Source organism: Protopterus annectens, chromosome 1.part1 (genome assembly GCF_019279795.1).
Source record: "Protopterus annectens isolate FY-2018-M chromosome 1.part1, PAN1.0, whole genome shotgun sequence".
NCBI classification, from domain to species: domain Eukaryota; kingdom Metazoa; phylum Chordata; order Ceratodontiformes; family Protopteridae; genus Protopterus; species Protopterus annectens.
In genome coordinates this window covers 313,785,797-313,811,029 of record NC_056726.1, presented here as the reverse complement: position 1 = coordinate 313,811,029, position 25,233 = coordinate 313,785,797, and the positions used below count along the sequence as shown (strand labels likewise).

The window sequence follows — 25,233 nt, the reverse complement described above, 5'->3', positions numbered from 1 at the left end:
AAACAGTAGTTTTAAATCACTGCTTAAACAGCATCTTAACTAGTCCTGGTCTTGCACATGCTCATCACAAGATTAAGACTTTGTGTTCATTGTATAATGCTCTCCAAATACTCTCCTTAAACATATTCTCAACCTCTTACTAAAATGACAAAATAATTTTTATATATAACTGATGCCTGTACAACCCACTAAGTTGCATGTGTGCTTTCTCTTTAGTAACTTCCACCTCTGTAAAACCTTAGAATGTATAAATATAACTATTCTTTGTGTATAAATGTAAATAGAAATGTAATTACTGTGTATTTAACTGGAACTTAGTATAAGGTAATGTAAGCAAATGGAGCTTTTCTCCCCAGGCCTCCACTGCAAATGGGTATTACCATGTCAGACTTTCCCAGTAAATAAAGACAAATAAATAATAATAAATAAATATTTTTGGATTTGTCCCTGATTCTGTCAAGGATTGTCCCTGATTGGTTGAGAGCCATGTCTGGAAAAATCCAAAAGCTGTTATATACATTGCCTGTCATCACCATTTCAAATTGTAGGAAAGTGTGCCTACACGTAGCCTGAAATTGAAACTAAGAACAAAATCAAACAAACAACAATATAAGACCTATCTTCATTTAATAATTACAGCAGTCACATGTAGTGGGATGAATGCAAAAAGATCAGTAGCAATGAAGACTACAAAAAAGCATTGCACAAAAAGAAAACAAAAACATAAAATAGGTAATATACACCCTACCACCAGATTTCTCACAAATACCTGAATTCTTAAAGCAGCAACAAAACATACATTGAAATAAAAATGTTCAGAGAAACTGTGTGTGATATTACCTTGCTGTTTCTCTCTGAATCCTCAACAAAATCCAGGTACATTTATTGCACAGGATGTGCAGTGGCCATGACTTCAGATACTTGAAATTCACAAATATGAATTAGTATGTTGGAAACAAACTTGGATCTCCACATGAATACATCCACATAAGATGGTTTCCTTGACTCATGGTTCCATTCATGCTTTGAACTGTTTCTTAACCTTTCACTACATTGCCTCTACTGAGATCATGTGAGTGCCTGTGACAGGGTCCACAAAATTTGGGCTATAATTCACAGTTAGGTGGGTGCAGTTTATGCCAGTTATCCAGTCAAGATACCTGTATACTGCCCACTGGTCTGAGGCAATAGAATCCAGATCAGTGAAGAAACATCACTTTTATGAACAAAGTTCAGATATCCAGTCTTAATTTCACAGTCCTACATTCCAAACACTCAACAATCTTGTTGTGCCTCATTTCTGCACTTATTGTGTTGGCCTTAACAAAACACACTTCCATTGATATGTGCATGCTTCCCTGGTCTACCCAGTAATATTAGGTCCTGGCATAGTTTCCAGGTACTTATGTCACATATGAATTGATACAAGTCCATGACTGACTTTGTAAAGGCACCAATATGTTCACTTGCCACAGATACAGGGATTTCCAGCAACATTTATAAATCAAGTGGAGCAGGCAGTGGCATTTGAATTTTGCTCCTGTCAAAAATGCACCTGCAAACATTCCTTTCATGGCTATATATTTCTCATGGCATCTCCAAGCTGCAGATGCTATGTGGTATTTCAGAGCTGATAAATGCCCACAACTGTGGGCTTTCTTCTTCTCAACAAGGATTCCAAATGACTGCAGAAAGGCAATGGCAGTTGTGAGGCTTGCAGTCACTGATGTGATATACCCATTATTGTACTTTGACAAAGGTATATTATTACCATTGATATTATTTACAGTAGGAAGGGATCCTTGTGTTATAAATATTCATTAGCTAATACAATTAATGAATATTCATAAACCATTGTTCCCCCTGCATGTGCAAATCCATTAATTCAAGCAGGTGATCTGTCATTCACTGTTAATCTACACATGTCATAATGGACTTGCATATGTTAATAATGCTAGGAATGCCCAAACCTGGCCAAACTAAAGAGGGGATAGTTCACTACACTTATGCCCAGAAATGTGAAGATTGCAAGCAAAGTCAAAGTGGTCTTGAAAGGAAAAGGCTTGATCAAGCAACCTACCAGACCAATGACAATTTTACTTAAATCTTATTTTCAGATGACTACAGTTCAACTCACAAACAAGTAAAAACACTAATTTGACTTCTGGCAATATTTTTTCAGAACTGGTTCCACTATACAGACGGCTCACTCAAGTTATTATAACACACCCTTAGGTTTATTGACTTCATGGGGGGTAGGTGGTTTGTCACATGTAAGAAACCTTCACTAACTTGTATGTTGTCTCAGCTGATTGGGCTTCATGGAAAGCCTAAGATTTTGGTACAAAAATAGTATTTCCTACGTTTCCCATAATAGTTACACAAACTTAACATTTTCTATCTGAAGCGCATTACAATATTACAAAACAACAGAGACAATTCAAATTCTACAACAGCAAGCTTCTACTTTAACAGGAACGTGAATTCCAGCCCTTTGCACTACTTACTTGTGTGGTATATCTTTTAAAATTTCACATTTTCACATTTACATCAAAAAGATTCCACTTTGGACACCTGTAAAGATGGTAACCCTATGTTTATCCTAGTCTTCATTACTGCTAAATCATGTAAATCTCTGACTGCCCTTTCAGGTCTTTACATTATTGATTATTTCCTGCATATAATCTGTCTTAGTACTTGCTGTCATCACAGTTAATGTCTTACTTCATAGGATTATAATAGTTACAAGGCAACTGAGCCTTGAGGCCATTTCTGTCTTGCCAATACCCACCCTTACACATTGACACTCATCTCAAGGAGGGTCAGGCCAGTCACACCAGGTGTGGATTCATGAGCATCTATCCAGTTGTCCTGCTTCTTCTTAAATACAAACAATATGTCACACTGCTTAGCTTGAAGAAGGGGTTTATCCCACAAAACAGGTAGGCACTGCATGACAAATCTACCTTTCCTCTTAGTCGTATGTACTTGTCAGAGTAGCTTTATACAGCTGGCCTAGTGTACACTGGACTGTTTGATTTACTGAGGTATCAGAGTTCTTGGTCCACTGGTTTCCTTATAGCCTCTCCCTAAGTAGTCTATATGAAAATGGGTATAGGGATAAAGCCTCCAGTTTTTCTTTGGAGTACAGATTTTTTAGGTCCCAGGTCTTTTTAGTTACTAACCTCTGGGGTCTTTTCAATTTCTTGAGGGGGCTTTTTACTCAATGAGTCTAATGGAAGTGGAGTAAAAGGTGGTGAGGACTACTTTTGATCTGGACAAAATACCTTTTATTATGAGCTGGGAAATGGAACATGATAGTCAAATGTAAGTGAGCTATCCATCAATATGCCCAGGCCTCTCACAAACTTTTTATTTGTAAGTGGTGTGTGCTATTTGTACTATAAGCTGAAACTAGGGATTGCTTACCAAATGCTACAGCATTGCTCTTTTTGTCATTGAGTTTGAGCCCATTTTTAGAACACCAGCTATTGACAAGTGCAAGCTCATCTTGGAGTTCATGCATGTCAGAGGTTGACTTAATGACTACTCACGTTTTACCTTCATCTGCAAACTCTGTTAACCAAAGATCCTCATTTAATAAATGGAGATCTCAAAAGCAGTTACCTAACAGTAGAGATCCTGTCACAGATCCCTGCAGAATTCCACTGGTCACCCTCATGCTCTCAGAGGATGAATCCCCAAACTCTTACAGTGTGAGTCCTGTCTGTAAACCAGTTACCTATCCACCTACTCCTATAAAGGTCAATTTGGAACTCCATCTTGTTATATTTGCACATGGTACAGGATCAATTGAATTAACAATACCAGTGTACTCTGTGTGGACTGCTTGTTCACAGACTACAGCTTGAGTAACCCTCCCAAATAAATTGACAAGATTCATTACACAGGATCTATCCTTGACAAAGCCAAACCGCTGGAGTCAAGTCTGACAAGATTTTAGATACCATAGTTAACTGAGTCAGTTATGATATGCTCCATGGCTTTACACAAATGACTCATTAGGCTGATATGTCTGTAATTCCTGGGGTCTGTGGTGGCACCACCCTTGTGGAGTAGCATCACAGCAGTTATGCACCACTCCTGCGGACAAAGTCAGTTACTAGGCTCAGGCTGAACAGGTTGAGGAGTGGGTCCACCAATGTTTGCTTGGTGCTATTAATTAGACATCCAGGTATGTTGTCAGGTCTCATGGATTAGGGATTCTTCACTTTGTTGAGTGCCTTCATTACATGTTATTTTGTGATGACTTCATTCCATCAGGGATAAGTGAGTTTGGAATAAATCTCTCCAGGATGAAGTCAGCACTGAATTTATTAGCCAGTATGCTGGCAATATCCATTGGACCTGATTGGTTAGTAGAATTATGAATAAACTTGAACAAAGTTGGTGTTATTTTTTTTATTTTCTGACACAAATAAAGAAGGACTTTAAGTTGTATTTGGTTTCTCTAGCTAATCTGAGTTCATGAGATGCTTTTATTTTTCTTGTGTCCTTTTCTTACCTGGCTGTTTGATGTTCTTCTTAATTTGCGGGTCATTTGTTCTGCTATATAGATTTAAGAGACTTTTCCTTTTACTACATAGTTTGTGTATTCTCAAGGACCACCACACTGGATTACTTTTAGACTACTCTATTTCCTTGAATCTAGATGGCACTTCCAATTGTAATACATTGTCCAGGTGCAATTAGAACTTTTCTGTATAACTCTTTGCAGTATCAACATTATGGGTAATACCATTATGCTTGAATTTAGAGATTTCATCACAGAATTATATGAGGTTTGTATCTCTGAAATCTTTGAATTCTGTTTTATTTGTGTATAATGATTTGGAAATTCTGAAGGAGAAGTTTACTAGTTTGAGGTCTGATCTGACCTGCAAGGGAGGATACCACGGGGATGGTACACACAGATGGTTAATTTGTATATCTGGTTCTTTAACAAACTGATGCAGATAGTTTTTGTTTATAAAATATATGAATTTTTGAGCATATTTTATGTTGCTGATATAGATTCCCCCAGTTAATCACTGGATATGTAAAATCACCTAGGCTAACAGCATTCCTACTTCTAAGGATTTAATCCAGAATATTTATGAATGTTGTATGATTTTCTGAAGACATGGAGAGGGTTCTGTAACATGCCACAAAATGGAAGCTGGTCTTATTTAGCATGTTTTGAATTTCTATAAGCTCCATTTGCTGGACTCTAGGTATCTGTCTCAATGTAATGTGGTCTCTGATAAATATGGATACATCACCAAAGTTTCCATCAGTTCTAAATGAATGGTAAGCACAAACCAAGGCATTAAGGGATGCTCATGAGAAACTTAAACCAGGTATCTGTAACAACACATACATGGATATGCTCCAAATGCAAGAGGGCATCAAGGTCTGGCAACTGGCTGTTTATACATCTCACATTAATTAGAGACACTCTGATATGGTCCAATTATTGATTTGTTTTGGAAGTTAGGTTTTGAGGTTCTTAATCTCTTTGTTGCATTGCCTTTCTGTACATTTAGTTATCATCACAATTTACATCTTACTTAATGTATCTGCTGCATCGTCCATGTCAGTTTGTCCCAATGTGTGACTGAAAAAGGTCTCTGAACCACTCACTTATCTGGTTTAACAAACACACTAAATAAAATGCATCAACATTTTCAAAAAAATGGTGCAGGGCTCTTTGTCAAAACTGTCTGACTGATTTCTAAAATTAAAAACAATGTTTACATGTTATTCTGTGATTTTATTTTATTTTTATGGAATTTAATAATACACTGGAATACCTTTTCAAGCCATTGCTTTATGATCATTTTTTCCTGTTAGCATTCTTCATGGTGGCCCCATTCATTTGCTGTTCTGAATGTTGAGGCCTTCTATGTAGTTAGGCATTTGTTATTTATTTGTCTTATTTTTAGAAAATGTTTAGCTTTTAGACACTCTAATAAAATGGAAATGATCGTCAATATAAGAACGGGATTAACAACAAACTAAAATACAATAATTCATCACTTGCTTCTATAGAAAATCAGCAACTAAATGAAAGCAAGTCATAACCAGAATATCTAAAGCTTTATTTTTGTTACTGCTTAATAGTGAACATGACACATGCACATAATAATACGGAATATTTCATGATAAATAAAACTACATCATTAAAATACTTAGATATTAAAAAATACTACTGTAGACTAAAATAAATTAGAATTTAGACATGCGGTGTAATAAAAACTCTCCAGAGCCATCCATATATTTAAGCATCCTTAATATTCAGAAGTGATTTTGATTATGCCTTATCTCTTTTTATTGCCCTTCATAACATGTTTGACACATCAGTTCCAACTTATCATTAATTCAGAAGATAAAATTATAAATTGACCATGTTTTATTCGATGGAATTGAATAGCTCAAAGCAGGGATGTTAATTCACAATCAGATCATATTACTGAATCTAGCATATTAATCACTTTTCTCTATTGTCTCTATGTGTCAGTACATACCAGCAGAACCTTGGCTGTAACTTTTATTAGTGGTTGAAATGCATGGGAGTGCAGACATTTTTGAAAGAAAGGTATGTGTGGATAATTTATTTATTACTGAGCATTTTTTCATACTGTTTGCTTCTGACAATCATTTCCATTCCACATAAGAATACAGGAGAAATTGTGCTGGCCTCTTTTTGCATCAGGTCCTCCAACCATCTGCTCAGTCCAGCTGGCATTCCTGTAATGAAGTCCATTTTCTTAATCTTGCATCTGACAGACTGCCCTATTCTCTTTATGTTCATAAAAGTGTTTTGCATTGTCCTACAAAATTGAAAATATTCTGCAGTTAATGGGTTGTTAAAGAACCCTTAGTTTTTTTATCATGTGGCCCAAAAAGCACACTAAGCACAACTGTAAACAGTTAGCACTTTTTTTCCAGATTGTTCCTTCATGCCACAAATGTACCATATAAGCAGCCAATAAAAACAAAAGAAAGTTAGAAAATATATCTTCTTCATTCACAGTATGCATTCTAGGGCTAAAAATTTCTAGGCATTTTCAATTTAAAGTGGAAACTACCATGGCAGAACCCATGGCTAGCATGAAAGGTGAAAGAAAACTGATATCCAAACCCAAAGACTTAGGCAGCTAATAATGTTTGCAAGCAGAAATATGTTTACTCAAGCAAAGTACAGAAGGAACATGACTATCATCTCCACAATATTCTAACTGGACACTGCCATCTTGATATTTAAAGATCAGCAACTACCAATAGATGCATCACAGCATGACTTACACTGTGTCACCAATAAAACAAGTACTGTCAAATTTTAAAAATTAGCAATTGAAACCACCAAGAATAACGTGGAGGGATAGATGGCAATAAATTAATTTATTTATTTTATTTTACATTTGTTGACCGGGATTGTCTGACTGAGCTGAAGAGCCCTTTTTTAGCAGAGGCCCAGGGAGCAAAGCTCCAACATATTATACAATTTTTATTATAAATTAGCATTAAACAGCAATGTTACAGGATTATTACAAGGCATTAAGTAGCAATACAATGTTAGGCGATATTGTACTTGAAGGCCTCACCTTGCGTTTCGCACAGAGGTGGGCGTGTTGTGAATGATTGATGACCAGGTCTGCATATGTAATGAGCCATGATTGACATGGCATTCTAATCAGCTGACAGCCCTAGTTTCTCCTCTTACAGATTAAAGTTAATAATCATATGTGCATTAAATCCACGACCGCTACACACACACAGACTAAATACAAATGATGATCATCGTCCATGTTCCTAGAAATAAGTCTGCCCCCCTCATGCTTATTCCTAGTTTTATAAAAATGAGAACAAAGTCGCACTCAATACATTTGTGATGTTTGCTACGAAGTATATAACACGCTGACAGAAAAAGACATTATTTCAAAAGTTTAACTTTCTTGGAACATGGATAGCAACCCCTATTGTGCTGGATTGTCATAGTCACTGCACCTTCCCATGTGTTTTCATAGTGGACTCGTACTTCTCAACTGTCCAGATTTCCGCCTGTTTTTGGTCTTTTCCTCATAAAATTGGTGGTTTTCTGCAAACTGTTGAGGGTTGAAGTCAATAAATAATGACACACATATACCGCTCAACCTTTTAGAGTAAGAAATCTGGACAAAGCCATAAATAAAAGTGGGACAAAGGCCATCCAAAATTAGGGCAATTTTTTTTAAATATTGCTCTTAAACTTAGAAATTTACGGCGATATTTTACTCGGAGAAACAATAAAGTCAGCACTGTCAGATAGTCTTTAAGTATTAGAACTATCAGTAACATCGCACAGTACAAAGTATCAAACAACATAGCTATATAAACTATATTGAGTTATTGGACGTTATGGATATGAACACTAGATTCTACATACTAGAAACATATGCTAGTGTCGCTATTGACGGAATGGATATTCATTAGTGCCCGATTACGAAATAGCACGGGGGCGGGTTTAGGGCGGGGCTTGCTACTGCGCATCTGGTGAGGCCCTCAAGTACAATATCGCCCAGTGTTATACAGTGTCAATAATCAGGAGTATAGCATAACTATTTCAGGATGTATAAAAAGAAATATGTCATTAAGATGAGTATAGTTTTTGGGGTAAGTGGTTAAAAAAATCATTTTTATCATGATGTAGTTGCATGAAGGCAAGACAATTACAATAGAACGTTTCTCTGAGGCAATTTGCTTAATAAATTTTAGAAGACAGTAGAAAGAGTAGTCAAGGAAGATTAGAGAGAGCTAGTGAGAAGAGTGAGTTAAGGGCAGAAATAGATTAAGGTATGAGAAGTAGGGGATGTTTAAGGAGGGAAAGTGCTGTGGCAGACCAAGTGACGTTTAAAGTGCTCTTTGGTGGCTGTCTTAAATTGTTTAGGATGTATAAGGGTCCTGATTTCTAGTGGGAGCCTATCCCAGGCATTAGTGGGGTGATAGCTGTACATGTTCTGTCCAAATTTAGACTTGGGCTTGTAGATTTGTAGTAGGTCTTGGTTAGAGCTTCGGAGCTTCTAAAGCAATAAAAAGTAGCTGCGGATACTGAAATGAAATTTATGAAGGCACTGGGAAATTGTTTGTCAACAGTTGCTCCTATACTCTTCAATATTATGCTTAAGAGATGTGCAACAGAATTGCGTTTTGATTATAAATTGGTGAGGATGACAATTACAACACCGATGCAGATCTAAACAACCCCCCACCCACCCACACACGCCAAAAAAAAGTGGATCGGGTTTGGCCGAATATGTCTGCCTTACTGACTTAATGCTAACACAGTTTTGCAAAACATTATCTACAAAAATAAGCGCATACCTCTTGTTTCCTGACTTTCAGCGATGTCGCTGGTGCTGGCTCAAATGTAGTAAGTTATGGTTTAATAAAGACGTTTCTTGTTTGAAAAAAGCAGGAATTGAACGATTTATGTAACATTGCTTAGGGTATATCACATATAGCAATGCATGCGACGTATAATGTTTGTCATGTTAATATAGTTTGCTTACTTTTATATGAATGTAAATTTGCCTATGTCACACGTGATAATTCAGTAAAAGTGTTTGAAACAAATTGCTCTATCCGTCTTAATTTCTTCTCATGATGGCAACTTTGGGAGAAATGTGGTCGATTACACTAAATAAATAATGGCAATAACTAAAGTAATACGTGTCTTTTACTTCGGAAAATGTGTGATAATTCCCATGCTTTTATTCTGTCGACTTCTCAAGTTAAAATAATTAGTAGTTTAAAAATGTCACTGATTGTACCTGGATTTGTCCCTGATTCCGGAATAAGAGGTTGAAAACTATGTATAATGCGTACCACAACACACGCACTAAATCAATGGTATGAAAAAGACCAATTACGTGCATACCATCACACTTTAAAATTGCAAAATAAGTTATACAAACCATTACTACACAGCAAATAAAAGTTGTGTGCGTCCTGAGATAGTCCTTCTTAATTTAAACAGCAACAATATTTATGAATGCACGTGGCTAAACACAAAGATAAGACGTGTCCCGTCATTAAATACACTCACATTCGTTTGACCTCGCTCTATACACACCGATTAACTAAGCCGGTACTGTCACCCCCTCCCGGTAAGTTTGTCAGAAATACGTACTGCCCCAATCACGTGACGGCTTGGGAAAGCAACCTGTTTCTCAGATGGATTGCCCAAACAAAGCGGGATTCGATCATTTCCGGTAGTACTGAAAGCCAACTAGACCGCTTCTTAGTAACCAGTATACAGGCCCTATGTCTGCAATACAGAATAAGCACAACTTTATTATTGCAAATTTGTCCAACAGTAACTTGAAAGAGGGTGAGAATGGGGAAATTAATTATGTTACTGTTGCTTTAAAATTATAATTATTTTACGTTTGGTTCCAGTTACAGAGTGAACAGTATAACCTAGCTGACCACAGCCACCCGCCCCTGTCCTCGGGCACCAGAATGCTCCAGTTAACAAAGAGAAGAAGCAAGAGGCATATCGTTCCGCATTGGGCTGTAAAGATGACAGTCATGTTTGAGCCCCGCCTCCCCGGAACAGCATTGCTTGATTGAGCAGCAAACTCATCCTGGACAGCTCCAGCTGCCGAAACAGAAGACGTAGGAGGAGGAAAGGGCTAGGACATGGCGAGGAGCAGCACTGGCCCGTCAGATAGAGATCCGTGATTTTTTTTATTCCCTCACATAAATCCTCGAGGCCTTAACATCGAAACAAAACCAAGTATTTCACACCACCACAATAAATCGATGGACTGAATGAAGGCTGCCTACAACGCCTATAGATGCCTGACCAAGGATCTGGATGCTTGCGCCATGAACCCAGAGATGACAATGGACAGTATTGATGGTTTGCATAGTGGAATAAACCATGAACAGGATTTGATGAGCAATCATAACCCGGGTCACGATCGGACAACGGGGGTTTCCTTGCGCATTCACCAGGATTTGGCTTGTCTTTCGTCTCGTTCAGCAATGGTATCCAGCATGGCTTCTATTCTGGACGGGGACTACCGTCCGGAGTTATCCATCCCTCTCCACCACACGATGAGCATGCCCTGTGATTCATCTCCACCTGGGATGGGTATGAGCAGCACTTATACCACCTTAACGCCACTCCAGCCCCTGCCTCCCATATCAACTGTGTCTGACAAATTCCACCACCCTCACCACCCTAGTGTTCATCATCAGCGGCTTTCGGGTAATGTAAGCGGGAGTTTTACGTTGATGAGGGAGGACAGGGGCTTACCCACCATGAACAATCTTTACAACCCTTACAAGGACATGCCAGGAATGGGACAAGGTCTGTCGCCTTTGGCCAGCAGCCCTCTTGGAAATGGTTTGGGGTCTATCCACAACACCCAGCAGAGCCTCCATAATTATTGTCCACCAGGACACGAAAAGATGCTTAACCCAAACTTTGATACTCACACTGCCATGCTGGCCAGAGGCGATCAACATCTTTCTAGGGGTCTGGGGGCTTCATCTGCAGGCATGATGTCGCACCTAAATGGCATGCACCACCCTGTCCAGCCTGGTCACACTCAATCCCACGGGCCCGTGTTGGCTTCCAGCCGGGACAGGCCGCCCTCCTCCTCCGGATCTCAAATTAGCAACTCGGGGCAGCTGGAAGAAATTAATACCAAAGAAGTGGCACAGCGGATCACTGCAGAGCTGAAACGTTATAGCATCCCACAGGCGATATTTGCCCAGAGGGTTTTGTGCCGTTCACAGGGTACCCTTTCAGATCTCTTAAGGAACCCGAAACCATGGAGTAAACTGAAATCTGGGAGGGAGACCTTCCGGAGAATGTGGAAATGGCTGCAGGAACCTGAATTCCAGAGGATGTCTGCCTTAAGGCTTGCAGGTAAGCTTTGACACAATGATGGCTTCTGTATACACCGCAGTTTCCGCCTGGTTAAAATTGCTTCATTTTACAGCCATCCACTCAGTATTGTATGCAGTATATTGCTGAACGTACATTCTTGCTAACAATATCGAGTCGAGAACGTTGTTTTTTGAAAATATGAATACAATATTTGCAGTGCAAATCAATGGTCCGTTGCAAATGAAATTACGCTTGAACAGATGTTCACACAAATTGCCTTCTGTGTGTTGTCTTGCCTTTTTGTGCCTTTACACGTGAGCTGTATTTCTGCTAGTGTTGTGCAGATCTTTCTGCACAGGGTCTGCATGCAACAACCCTATGGCAGATACATTTAAAATATATTTCTGTGTGCTCCTGCGACTTTGAAGTGTATAACATGGTTGTTTATTCCCTTTAATTTGCTTGGTGTTTACTTTCAATGAGCAATGCATGGCGACCTAGCCGTACCTCTAGAAAGCGCTAGATTTTCTTTTTGTTTCAGTCTTCTCATCTTCTGACCGTTGGTAAATAGCTCAATTACAGAACGAATGGTCAAAACTAAATATGAAAACAATTAATATTATATTCATGTGTAATAGTCAATCCTTTAGACTATAAAACATTCATGTTTTTGACGCCAGCTTGCAAAAAGTAATTTATTTATAAGTTATTTTATTTACTGAATGTGCTTACTTGTTTATCAAATTAACTATGACAGGCACCGCTAACTAGCAAGATAAATAAATAAACAAGGACGCGTAGGGTATGTGAAACTTTCCGCAGGACTAAGGATTATACATTTGGTTGATTGATTTTTTGCAAATGAAGCAACGCTGTATATAAACCACACAATAAATAACCGAAAGCAGGCTGACTGTATTTTGGTAGTTGCTCACCTGTGCCAGCACTGTACGGATAGTGATTAGCATAGCTTAAGAAGTTTAATAACATTTTTTGGGGAAAAATATTGCCAGTCGTGTTAATGATTACTGAATGCAACGGCCATTACATTCTTAGTTTCGTGCTCTTTCAAACATAACTTAAACTATATAAAATTATTGCAGTCTTTACGCCCACTGTTCGATAATTTATTGTGCCAGAAGTATATCATGCTTTTGTTTATAGTGTAAGGCAGAAATTATGTACCAGAGGGAAAGCTGGTAAGAGCAGAAATAATTAGAAACCTGTACTCCAGATACGTGTATGACAAATGCTTTGTGCTCCCCCTAGTGGACAAGAGCGGCGAGTACACCATATTACTCTGTCTTTTGTTCTCAAATGATTCCGTCCGGCAGTTGGCCTTCTTACAGCCCGTCAAGATTTAGAAGTGTGGTGGAATTAATTATACTGATTCTCCCAAACATTTCATCTAAAATACAAATGTATTATGGTATGATGCGTTGTGTGCCAGATGCAGGAGCTCTTTCATCGCACCCATTTCCAATTAAACATATTTCGGTCACTAATCGTGAAACATTCAAATAACACAAAAACACAGACAAATATCTACATTATTTAAAAAACAGTATATTATAAGCAATACAATTACTACCACAATGGGGTGACCAGACTTGCTTTTTTCGCTGTTATTCCATTCTTTATTTCTATCCCTCTGTGTCTTTCTTTTTCTTATCCCTCGTTTGTTTCTTTCTTTTCTGTTTCCCGGAGTAAAAAAATGAAGATTCCAATTCAAAATGCATTTTGCGACGGGTAACCATTAGAAACCGGTCACATCATTTCCAGGCATAATATTACGCATGAATATTTACCACCGACTTTGCGAATTCTTGGCAATTTACCTGATGCAGTGGGAATTAAAAAAAAAACACACCGTTTGTTAGCCCGATTTACTTCCAGCTTAGCACACGAGAACAGAATAAAATATAAGGAAGTGCAAATTGCCTCTACTGTGGGAAAAACAGACATAAACTTCTTAATTTTTGGTTATTTGTTGAATGAAGTCATTTTATCGCGCCTCTGAATCTCCCACTAGTTTCCATCCACTGTATTTAAATTAGGCTCAATCAATCATTTTGTAATATCGATTGCTAAAAGGTAAATAAACACTGATAGCTTGTGGATTATTTTTCACGCTAAAGTATGATCAGTGACGTAGAGATTTCTGTATTTTTCAGCTGCGTTAGTGGGTTAAATTTAATTTTAAGCTGCACTTTTTAATACAGTTTACCTGCATGCATTAATACTTCATTTCGCGGTTCCGTTGTATTTATGCATTACTATTAGTATTATTTACTGTTTGATAAACCGGGTACGTGGGCTGGTACAATGACCCTTTTCGGCCACTACCCATGTAGGCAACAAAGGGACACATACAAAGATAATGTACCAAGTTAAAATGTCTAACACTGGAGAAAATTGCACTTACAAAAATTAAAACAAACTGTGCTGAATTATACACTGGACAAATCACAGTTGAAGTTGCTAACATGGCACAGCAGCCTTTATGGTACAGTGAGTGACATTATTTTTCCTCAAACCAGTAATGATTTAATGCTTATATTTTTAGTTTCAGACCACTCAATCGAATTTATTATTACTATTATTATTATGTTTCGTCTGTAAATGTTTTGTTCTTATAATCTGTTACACAAAGTAAGCATGTCAATGAATGCAGGGGAAGTGCAGTCATTCTGAAGTCTGTTTGAGGGTGTTTAGTCCAGCCAGAGTTAACTGCGGTCTGAGACAAGGAGTGTATCCCGGAATACATCTTGTGTGAACAATGGTGTACAAATGACATTTCCAAAGGGCCACCTTTTGACCATCTCTAAAGGAAGGAGCACATGCAGTACTCATACTTTTGTCTTCCATACTTTCTCTCTTACTTCTGTCCATAAATGTAAAAGTAATTTGACATTTTAAACCTCACTCTATATGCCAGCTTGCCTTGCATTAATATGTAATAACCCTATATTTTTCTGACTGCACCTTTTCTCTAGTATAAGATGCCTTTCAGTTATTATATGTTCATATTTCAACTTTAAGCTTTACATATTTTCTGTTGTTGTATAAAACTGCCTATTCTGTTACTCCAGCTTTCTCCGCCAGCCTTCCTTGAAAAGGGACTGCCATTGCCCAGTCCGACTGCACCGGTCGACAAAAGCAATAAATAAATAATCATTGATTAATAATGTATCGGGTAAGCCAGTAAAATGCAACTTATACTGTAGTGATGGGTGCACGTTTTATTCACAGCAGTCGAATGAAAGGGTGGCAATGTGAGAATTTATATATATATATATATATATATATATATATATATATATATATATATATATATATGTGTGTGTGTGTGTGTGTGTGTGTGTGTGTAAACAAAGACTGTTGAAATCCAGAAACTGTCAATGTACAGCTTTCGGTGTATAAAAACAACAGTTATACCAGCTTTTACTTCTTGGATTAAAGAGCCAAAAATAACAGACAAATAACGGCGAACATTTTAGTCATTTTAGCCAGAAGATTGTCTTACTGTTTATACTATAAATGTACCTTTTGCTCCAGCTCCACACACACACACACACACACACACACACACACACACACACACACACACACACACACTGTGTGTGTTACCACTACGACCTCACCAAATCCAACAAAATGGTGTACTTTTTGAGAACCAGCAGACAAAAAGGGGAAATGTGGGTGGTGACTGAAATGTATGCTTTAGACTAAGGTGAATGTGGTGAAAGGGGCAATATGATACCGAATAGCTAGGATTTGAGTAAGTGTGAATGATGTGCATGCTGTAACAACAGGAACTGGAAGGGGAGAAAACTCGTGCTTATGAATTATTGATGTAAATGTATGCAGAACCTAAGCTATGACTTTGCATTTGCCGTAGCGAAATTTGTTTTGAAGAATATATACATACGGACACGATTTTTTTCTGATGCTACTAACAACCCTAGTTCTTATAACTAATTAAGTATATAGTTAGAGCTGCATTAGCACTCAGTCGTTATTTTAGTGAATTGGACCGATCTCATCCTTTAGGTTTTGTAGTGCCTAGGGCAAGTAATCTGAGTTTGTTACACATTCTGTTCTATAAAAAATGAATGCATTCTTCCAAAAGAGATATTGGAACGAGGTTGTGTTTATTCACTTTAGAATGTGTAGATCTGGTTACATTTCCTGCAGTTTGATTTCTGATGTGATCATGTGTGAGTGACTGCTTAAAGACAGTATAATACAGGTGAAGATTATCATTATATGAACACTGTTCCCCACACTTTTTTTCCCAATAACTTAACAGTTTTAGAAAGCACAGAGCAAAACTGAGAGCCAAAATTAGGAATGTCCGTGGAAATCGTGGACAGTTGAGAGATCTGCTGCTAGATATTAGAGCCCACTCCAAATGCACACACACACACACACACACACACACACACACACACACTCATTGTTTAATTGGAATGTACTTTGTTAGGATTGAGATTTATCGTTGGTGAGGATAAAAAAAATTGTTTTAGTTTGGCGTTTCGGGGGATATCTATATTCCATCACTAACTTTATACATAATATATGGAAATAGTATAATAAAAGCTGCTTCTGACAGTAGAATTTATATTTATTTTGTTATAGGTTCACCCTTCCCCAGTGGTTCCCTACGGCAAATTTGTTAAAAACGTGGTGGTATATGTGGCATGCATTCTACTTAACTGTCTATTTGACAACGTTTATATCTTCCAGACAAGAATGAGAATATGAAAATGTTGTCATATTTCTGTCAGGAGTCCAAGCAGGAAAATGGGAAACTAAGGATAATTTAGTAGCACTCATGAGCATGCCTCTCAAAGTCTAAGTAAAAGAGAAAAAAACTGGGCAAGGCCAAAAACAATGTGGGACAAATGTCTAAAATCAGGGACATATTTTAAATATTGCTCCAATAAAACTTATCAAGATGCTTGAATTGCGGCTTTTGGATTGACGTGCATTTTCTGAAGCATATGAAGTCTGAAACTTAAACGTATATAATGTTTAGTGACTTCAGTCTTCAGTGATTTGCCAGAAAACCACACATGTTATAAAGAACAAAACCAAAATATGAGGCGAAAATCTGGATAGTTGAGAGGTATGTTCATGAGCTAACTTTCCTTCTAAATACTGAAGAAAACTGTAAGATAGTACAAAATGGTGTAACAAAAGCAGAAACCACTACATGTCGCAGTTTTGAAGCTACACTGAGACCACCGTATTAGTCGGGGATGTGACAAGTAGCTGCAAAAACTATATTTTCAAAAGTAAATATCCTACTTTGAGGTTAAAGCCTTTGAAAAGGCAATATGCCTGTTAAACCTTCTCCAGCTTCCGCGCAAGCGCAGCAGGGTGTGTTGGGGGTGTATATCCTGGATAAAAGATACGGTGAAATAGTGTCGCACAAGAAATACACACAGTGAGTGGTCTGATCATAAAAGAAACAATTTGTCACCAATAGTCATCGCTCATGACAAAATCCAGAGAACGGATGCTGCTTCCCAAATAGGTCGTTTTCCTTAGTGTTATTTTGCCCTACCAAAAATGTCCGATTTATGAGACAAAAAATGGGAATTGTCTTTCAAAATGGCACACATTACAACTAAATACTTCACAAATTTAAAATGTAATGATAGTAGCAATTCTATATTTATTGTAGCAACTTCTTGACTAAATAGCGCAAGTATATAAACCGCATCCTTGATTTTAAACCTTTCCCACGGTTATTTTGTCTTAGTCCCAATTCTTGGGGTGTGATGTTAAGTCAGGAAGGGTGTAATCAAGCAAAGCAGACTCCATGTACTTAACCTAAATATATTTTTGTGAGCCTGTTTCAATAGTACTGTAGCACACAGGGCCCAAAACATCTAGAACTGCCTAAAGACATTTTTGCAGATTACAACAATGGCAATTGTGGAAAAGAGCATACTTGATGAAAAAAAATATTCTATTAAAAAAGGATTCAATTTAAACTAAAAACAAAACAGCATTTATGTTTGTTGGATGCAACAACTGGATATTAATTGCCCATCCCTTACAAAGGCAGCATCTGGAGACAAAAAGTGCATTTTAAATGTTAGGGTTGTGTAGGGACGCTATACAATGAGGCCGAAGTGCAAAACAGAAATTTCTGACATCACTGGCTAGAGAGTTTTGATACATGTAAGGTTACACGACTGTCAGTTTGTTAGGAAACAAGCAGATGTCAACAAATTATTTGGCTGGAATATTATTTAGTATAACTGGGCTTAAATAATCAACATCTGAACTATTATGAACTGGACGTGCAGCAAGGACATCTATGCTGAAACAAACACAGACACGCAGACTGAAAATATTTTATTTCGTAGACAAGAATACGAAGTTATCACTGAAGAGCAATGTGCAAGGTCGTTATCAATGACTGGTCCGATTCGTCTTTAGTCCTGCAATACTGAACTGTGCAAAAATATAAACAGAAAGAGTTCAAGTGAGAATGTGTGTGTGGTGGTGCTGCGGGTGCTGGTAGGGGTGATCTTGTTCATGTATGCAGATACAATACACGTATGAAGGTTAAAATGGATATTTGTTTTGTACGATTCCAATATTATAATTCTGATAATGCTATTTGGTGTTTTAATTTAAGATCATTTTAAATATTAGGGAATTTATGTGAGCTATGCAATGTTTCTACTCCAGTAGCCTATTTCATCCCCTGCTGGACCCAATAACAACTTTATGATGCACATTAACTATCATTCCTAACTGCATTGAAGGCAGGATGGCAAAACGCACTATTGCACACGAGAGGGTCAAATCCCATGCAACCGAAGGTCTCCACGCTTATTTTTATTCCAATCATTCAACTGTGCGGTTGTGTCACATTCTCAAACAAATATGTGTATAAGGAGGCAGATCGATACTGATAATCTTTAGAAGATTAAAAGGGCATTAATGCTGGCAACAATAACGTAAACGCGTGGACCCAGTTCTCATTGATTTGGAACCTGATCTCGCTCGTTTCCAGTAAAGCTGATGGCGCTTTCTTCCCAGCACTGGACTCAACCTCACCGCTTTTCTATCCGTCCCAGGATAGTTGCAGCCGTCCTTGCCTGGAATGATAGCTAAGGAGAATGTTGCAGGCTGTGACAATGATGAACAATGAGATACCCAAACTAAGGGTATGATTAAGTATCATCAAGTCCTTAACCCTGATTGGCTGGGAGTGGATAAACTGCTGCAATGTATTGCATTATGCAGAGAATGTTTTCTGCACTTTCTTAAAAGTCCATACAACTGAGCAGTATTCTTTTGTTCTGATGCTGTGCCATTACTACTAACAGCACAGCCTGTGATTTCCTGTTGTTACATCCCATTTATTTTACATCATGGTTAAGTGTGCGGCATACTTTCATTAAAGTATCAGAACGTGTTGAACTTGATACGCAAAATGCCTAGGAAATCTTCCTAGTGGAAAACGCAGTTTGAAGCACTGTAATGTTTCATGATAAATAGATAGTAAAGAGAGTAGCGATGTTTTGTACAATACATTAAATATCAGAACTGAGCAAGCACCGCAGCCTTGAACATGCAGTATCTGTATGTGTGTTAATGTAGTGTAAAATCCACATACAGCCCTGCAAGTGAATTTAGAGCCATATTCCTAAATGCATTTTCCGTTGCTGTAAAAGACTGCAGACACAGAAAGCATACTGTACAACAAAAAAGTCAACAATGACCATTTTGAATAATGTTCTGCCTTTAACATAAATGATACATGCTGCCTCCGTCTCTTTGTGGTTTTCTATTTAAACACGGACTACGAGAATTATAGCCTGCTTTGTTCCATTTATTATTTCCTAATTTTGTCAGTTGCTTTTCATGTTTCTTTTTACAAGAAGCTGTTATTACAATCCCGCTGTAACAGAGCACATACGCTTTATTTTGCTGTATTTAATGCAAATAATGTGAACACTTTTATAAATAATAATTTTGTTATTTTTTTCTTTATTATATATACTTGATGTACATGAAATGTTTTAATAAAAATAGTCTTGGAAAAAAAAGAAGCTGTAGAAATCCACCTCCAAGAAAAGAAAAGGTTTATTGAAGATGGACTACATGTCTCTGGTAACTGGATGGGGTCAGCATCGGTTCAGTATTAAGAAACACTATAGCTATCTGTTTAACATAGGCCATTTCGTAGGTTCTGGAGGGTCTAAATTAAGACTAGTTTAGAGTAATTTCGTTTAAAGGCCCTACGTCAGATTATCTCCTTGACTTGAATTGACTGATTAATACTATAGCATGCTATGCATGGACATGGTAGCGAAAACAATTCTTGGCAGAAAATCAGACACTCAGACACTTTTTTTTTTTTTTTTTTTTTTTTTTTTGCAAATGACAGTATGCCCCAGAACGGCGATGGGTAGACTGCATTGGTGAAATTACTAATTAATTTCTGTCTTTCCTACTTCGTGCACAAGTGTATAAATCTCGCGATAACTAAACTGCCCCCTCCCTATGCTTCTTCTAAACCCTTATTCCGTATTTACTGTAATGTCTCATCACAGATTACGGACAACGCATTCCAGATTGCTTAACACAGTTTTTTTTCCTTTCTACATAAAATCAATATTTAGACTGTATTGTGAAAGGACTTAACTAAAGAGGTCAGGACATGTTATCAGCTGTAGTTAAAATGTACCAAGACTGTTAAAATGCATAAGCAAACACACACTTTTATACACTCACCTTAAGCCTGGTGAGTGCAAGAGTAGGTCTGTTTAACAGGACACTCCAGATCATTCAGTAAAGTCCGTCCTTTTTAAGCCCGCCTTCTGTTTTATCCAATTAAAATGAGCAGTTTTGTTCGGCCTAACATTTTAAAGGTCTATGCTTCCTGACCCAAGACTTTAATAAAAGCACAGATGATTATAAACTCAAATATACAGCTTGTTTAACTACAAACCGTTCTGATTTTAACCCCTTAAGATTTTTATTTGAAGACGGTTGGGGGGGTGGAGGCTAAAATACTCAGTTATGGACGGCCTCACACACGTACGCACACAATCGATACATTACTATTGCATTCTTTTTAAGGTAATGCACAACGAATTTAATTTGTTGTGATATAGTGGATTTCAATTTCAAGATAATTTGTATGCCTGTGCAGGCAGTGTTGCTTATAAAATACCGCGTGCATTTTTGTTAGTTGCTTTAAGTGGAGCGATATACTGTCGTGATCTTGCTGTAGAGCTAAGCTTTTAAACAAAGCAGGCGAGACAGGGTTATGTGCACTAATGCCAGGTACTAGTTACCACGCTAGGGTTACCACCTGTCCCACTTTACGAGGGACAGTCCCTCTTTGTGCAGTTGTGTCCTGCAAAAAAAATTGAAAAAAATGGCAAATGTCCTGAGATTTTAGGACAAAATGATTTCCTATATTTCATGCAATAGTTGCATAAAACAGTTATTCTGTATTTGAAACACCTAAATGTTATAAGAAACAGAATAAGCAACTAAAATGCTACAAGAGTAAGCTTTTATTTAGGAAAAAAAGTTAGGTTTTGTCCTTTGTACTGGCCGTGGGTATGTTTCGCGCTGCAAAATCTGATGTTTGTACCAAAAATGTCCCACTTTGGGCATTTGAAAAGGTGGAAAGGTATCGTCTGCCATATTTACTTCGCTTTGCAATAAAGCTTAATAACTAGTACATCTGATAACTTTAGTAACAACACCGACAGGTTGAATGTACTTCAACAAGGCAATGAAGACTGCGGGCGAGCGCGCACAAAATATCCCACAACTACACACGCACGCACATACTCTCACCAGCTGTACATCACACATTCTTTCTCAAAAACTTTGTCAGCGCACACTAGCAAAGGAGTTTTAAGCCATGCATGTGTAGTTATTATATTAGCAGTGGTCTATGGCATAACTCTGAACCAATATGGGACAAATCTCAAGTCAACAAAATCAGGGACAAATCTGGAAAGCAGGGAAATCAGAGACATTTTAAAATATTAATATTATTAATCTGCAGCATTGACAAAATAAAATACTGGCAATGAATATACATTTTCTGAAGTCAAAGAAGTCTGTAACTGTAATTATTGCCGTTATTTATTAAGGACAGCTCACTACCTTTTCTCTAAAAGTCATCAGTTTTATGAGGGCTTAAGAGGCAGAGGGCTAAATTCTGAGTCAAAATCAAGAATGTCGCTGAAAATCAGGGACGGTTAAGAGGTATGGTCTAACGCACGCAAGCAGAATTACATCAGTGCACCTGATTCCACTGCTTGAACTGCTGGTTGTATCACTCACACAACGTAAACCACAGAACTTAGCATATTTTTGCTGAGGAAATGTTTTAAGGGTATGAAAAAAAATTGCAGAAACAGGGGCACATGCACACTCGTACGCACGCACACATGCACCCAGTTGTTAGGATGCCACCTGTGCTTATCCACAGACGAGGAGGGCGTTGTTAAAAAGGTTGGTGATGCCTCAACCAAATCCGGAAATTCATTAAGTCCAGTTTGTTTAGGACTAAGCATATTCGCGTGTTTTAGTGTGTGAGACATAGCACCGAATAAACCAGGGACAAATCTCAGCAAAATTAGTGACAAATCTATAAATACTCGGGGGACAATCAAGGGTACTTTTAAAGTTTTAGTACTAACTACTTCAGACGTTGACAAAATAAGATAATGTGAATTAATACACATTTTCTGAGGTAAAAGAAGTATATGCATCTAATTATTGTCATTATATATTGACTATTATTTCCAAAAGTTACTCGTTTTATGTGGGATTAAGAAGGACAGAGCTAAAATTTGAGACAATATTAGGGACGTTCTTGAAAATAAGGAACATTTGAGAGGTATGGTGTAAGGCAATGCCCCATCCCCCAGTTCCAACGAATCGCAAGAAATATCTTTCGCTGTAATGCAATCTGCTGGCAAACCTTCAAGTGTGTAGTGCTGCCTTAGGAATGCACGCACTGCAGACAACATAGTCCATATACAAAGCTGGCGCTGCAAAAACACAACACTTACGAAACCAAATTGTATACACCATGTCTGTTAGTCTCTCGTTTTCAAACGTATCGACCTAATAGTGTGTGATTAAAATTTAAGTCCCAAAAGACAACAATCTGTTTCTAGGAGTGAGTTGTAGACTTATGCAAAAAGACCTGAGAGACTGATACACATGACGTCAGTATTGCTTGATCTTCCCAAATTTGTTCATTTCTTGCTACTGATTAAAATTGGGTATTGATTATCCAAATTGCTTTTAATCCGTGTGTGAAATGCAATGTATGCAACTTAAACGTGTAAAGTCATCATATGAAGTGCAAACAGTATTGTACGCCACCTACAAATTCAAATAATTTTACATTATTTTATTGTAAAATTCATAAACTTACTTAAAGTACGCTAGCGTAGTTAATAATTAGTCTATTCTTATGGCGAGAAACATAGATTGTGCATTAAAGCGACAGCAAACTATATATATATATATATATATATATATATATATATATATATATATATATCATGTGATCTGTAAAATTGAAGAAAAAGTTTTCCAGTAATTGTTTGTCTTTGTTCTGTATGTAGTCAATGTCGATGCACGAAAGTCCAAATGCTTTACTTAAGTGAAATCTATACACTAGTTATTTGTGATGGCACACAGGGCAACTGGTGTAACTTTGTTTCCTTGCTTTTCTGGTAATGCCTTTCTGATCTAAATGCATACGGGCTTCCTAAATTGTTCATTTAAGTATTAATTTCAATATTGTGAGCATTTTAAGCATTACGTTTAGCTTTTTGTTTGAAAAAAAATGCCTTAAATGACATAATGCAACGGTAGACGCATTTACTGTAGCTGTTGCAATTCTAAAAAAATATATTCATAATGAGAAAAGAAACAAAAGGACTCAAAAATATTAGACGTCTGCATAATAGTACTGATACCTGTGCAGGTGTTCCTTGGTTGGTCAGTACTATTATTATTAATGTATAAGGGAGACTTGTTAGGTATTTCGTGTTTACTACGTATAGACTAGCATGAATTTAATCTAGTTAAGTGACACACGGTTTATATATTCGTCCTTTAAGGCACGTGCGTAGTGTAAAATAAGCAAATATTTATAAATAGAATTTTGTTTCAAAGTGTTTGTGCAGTTTTTCTTCCGCTAGTTTTTTTTCATTTTTTTTTTCATGCTTGACTTTTTGCTTGTATGGGCTATTATGCACGATAGTAACTTAGGCCCCCCACAGGTCAACTTTGAAAGCCAATGTGCTATTTTATCCTCCTGCTAAAGTGTAAGCACTTTGAGGTATGTATACCGATTAATGTTGTTAATAGTTGTGAGCACTGTACCCTCATGGCATGGGGAAAGGAAGCTGTTTTTGCCAGTGTGTGAAGACCTTCATAAGTAAAGACCTAAATGCAGGCTTAGTCTACTATGTATCTAATTTTAATGTTCATGCTTATGTACTGTCCATGTAAATACGATTGCTGCTGTTATATTCTCATAATTGCTTGTAATTGATTTGTGGAGCTTTTCTCCCCGGGCCACCGCCGCTAAAAATGGACATGTATTCAGTCAGACTCTCCCGGTCAACAAATGCAAAATAAATAAATAAATAATAAAATATGATCCACAGCCAGAGAATGTCCTTCCAAAAATAAGTGTTTCTTTATTTGCCAGAATGTCATTGGCTACATACAATTGCAGTAACTGTCCTTTTAAGTATGCAGTGTTGAAAAATGTTATTATTGCCCACTGTCTTGTAATGTTATTTCTGGGCCTCTTACCCATGTAGCCATTGCATGTTGCGGTATAATAACGTGCTGACGTCACATAAATCACGGAAATGTCATTTCCACCCCTTCCCTAAGCATAACAAATTAAGCCCGCTGGTTTTATTAGGTTGAGGAAAAATATCAAAACCATTGGACTAGAGATGCGAAGGTTATGACTTGCACCCCACCTGTGAACATCGCTTTTTACAATAATGTAAAATAAAACGTGCAGACACTGGAAATCAATGCAAGGCTCTCCAAAGTAGGTACATCCAGCTAAAGATCTGGGCACTTAACAACATTGAAAACTCAAAAGCCCATAACTTCTACTTCCAGTAAGATTATGAGGATACTACTACTAGTCAAACATACGTTTTTTTTTGTTTTGTTTATTTTTAAGGGGAGTGATGTAAACCACACAAAATGTAATTAATCATGTTCTCAAAGACTTTAACGAATGTTATTACAAAAGTATACTCCAGAAATTCGTTTATTTTCGCTTTAGAAAATTGAAGATG

At 37.4% G+C, this 25,233-nt stretch overlaps 1 protein-coding gene across 1 annotated transcript in view; it reads left to right on the top strand.

Annotated features, from left to right (window-relative positions):
• The first annotated feature begins 10,666 nt into the window (after positions 1 to 10,666).
• ONECUT2 (one cut homeobox 2) overlaps positions 10,667 to 25,233 on the top strand; it is a 195,413-nt gene continuing 180,846 nt past the window's right edge. Inside the window, exon 1 of the mRNA XM_044074858.1 lies at positions 10,667 to 11,923. Coding sequence (XP_043930793.1) covers positions 10,816 to 11,923 — 1,108 coding nt within the window. The 5' untranslated portion in view covers positions 10,667 to 10,815. The remainder of the gene's footprint in view (positions 11,924 to 25,233) is intronic.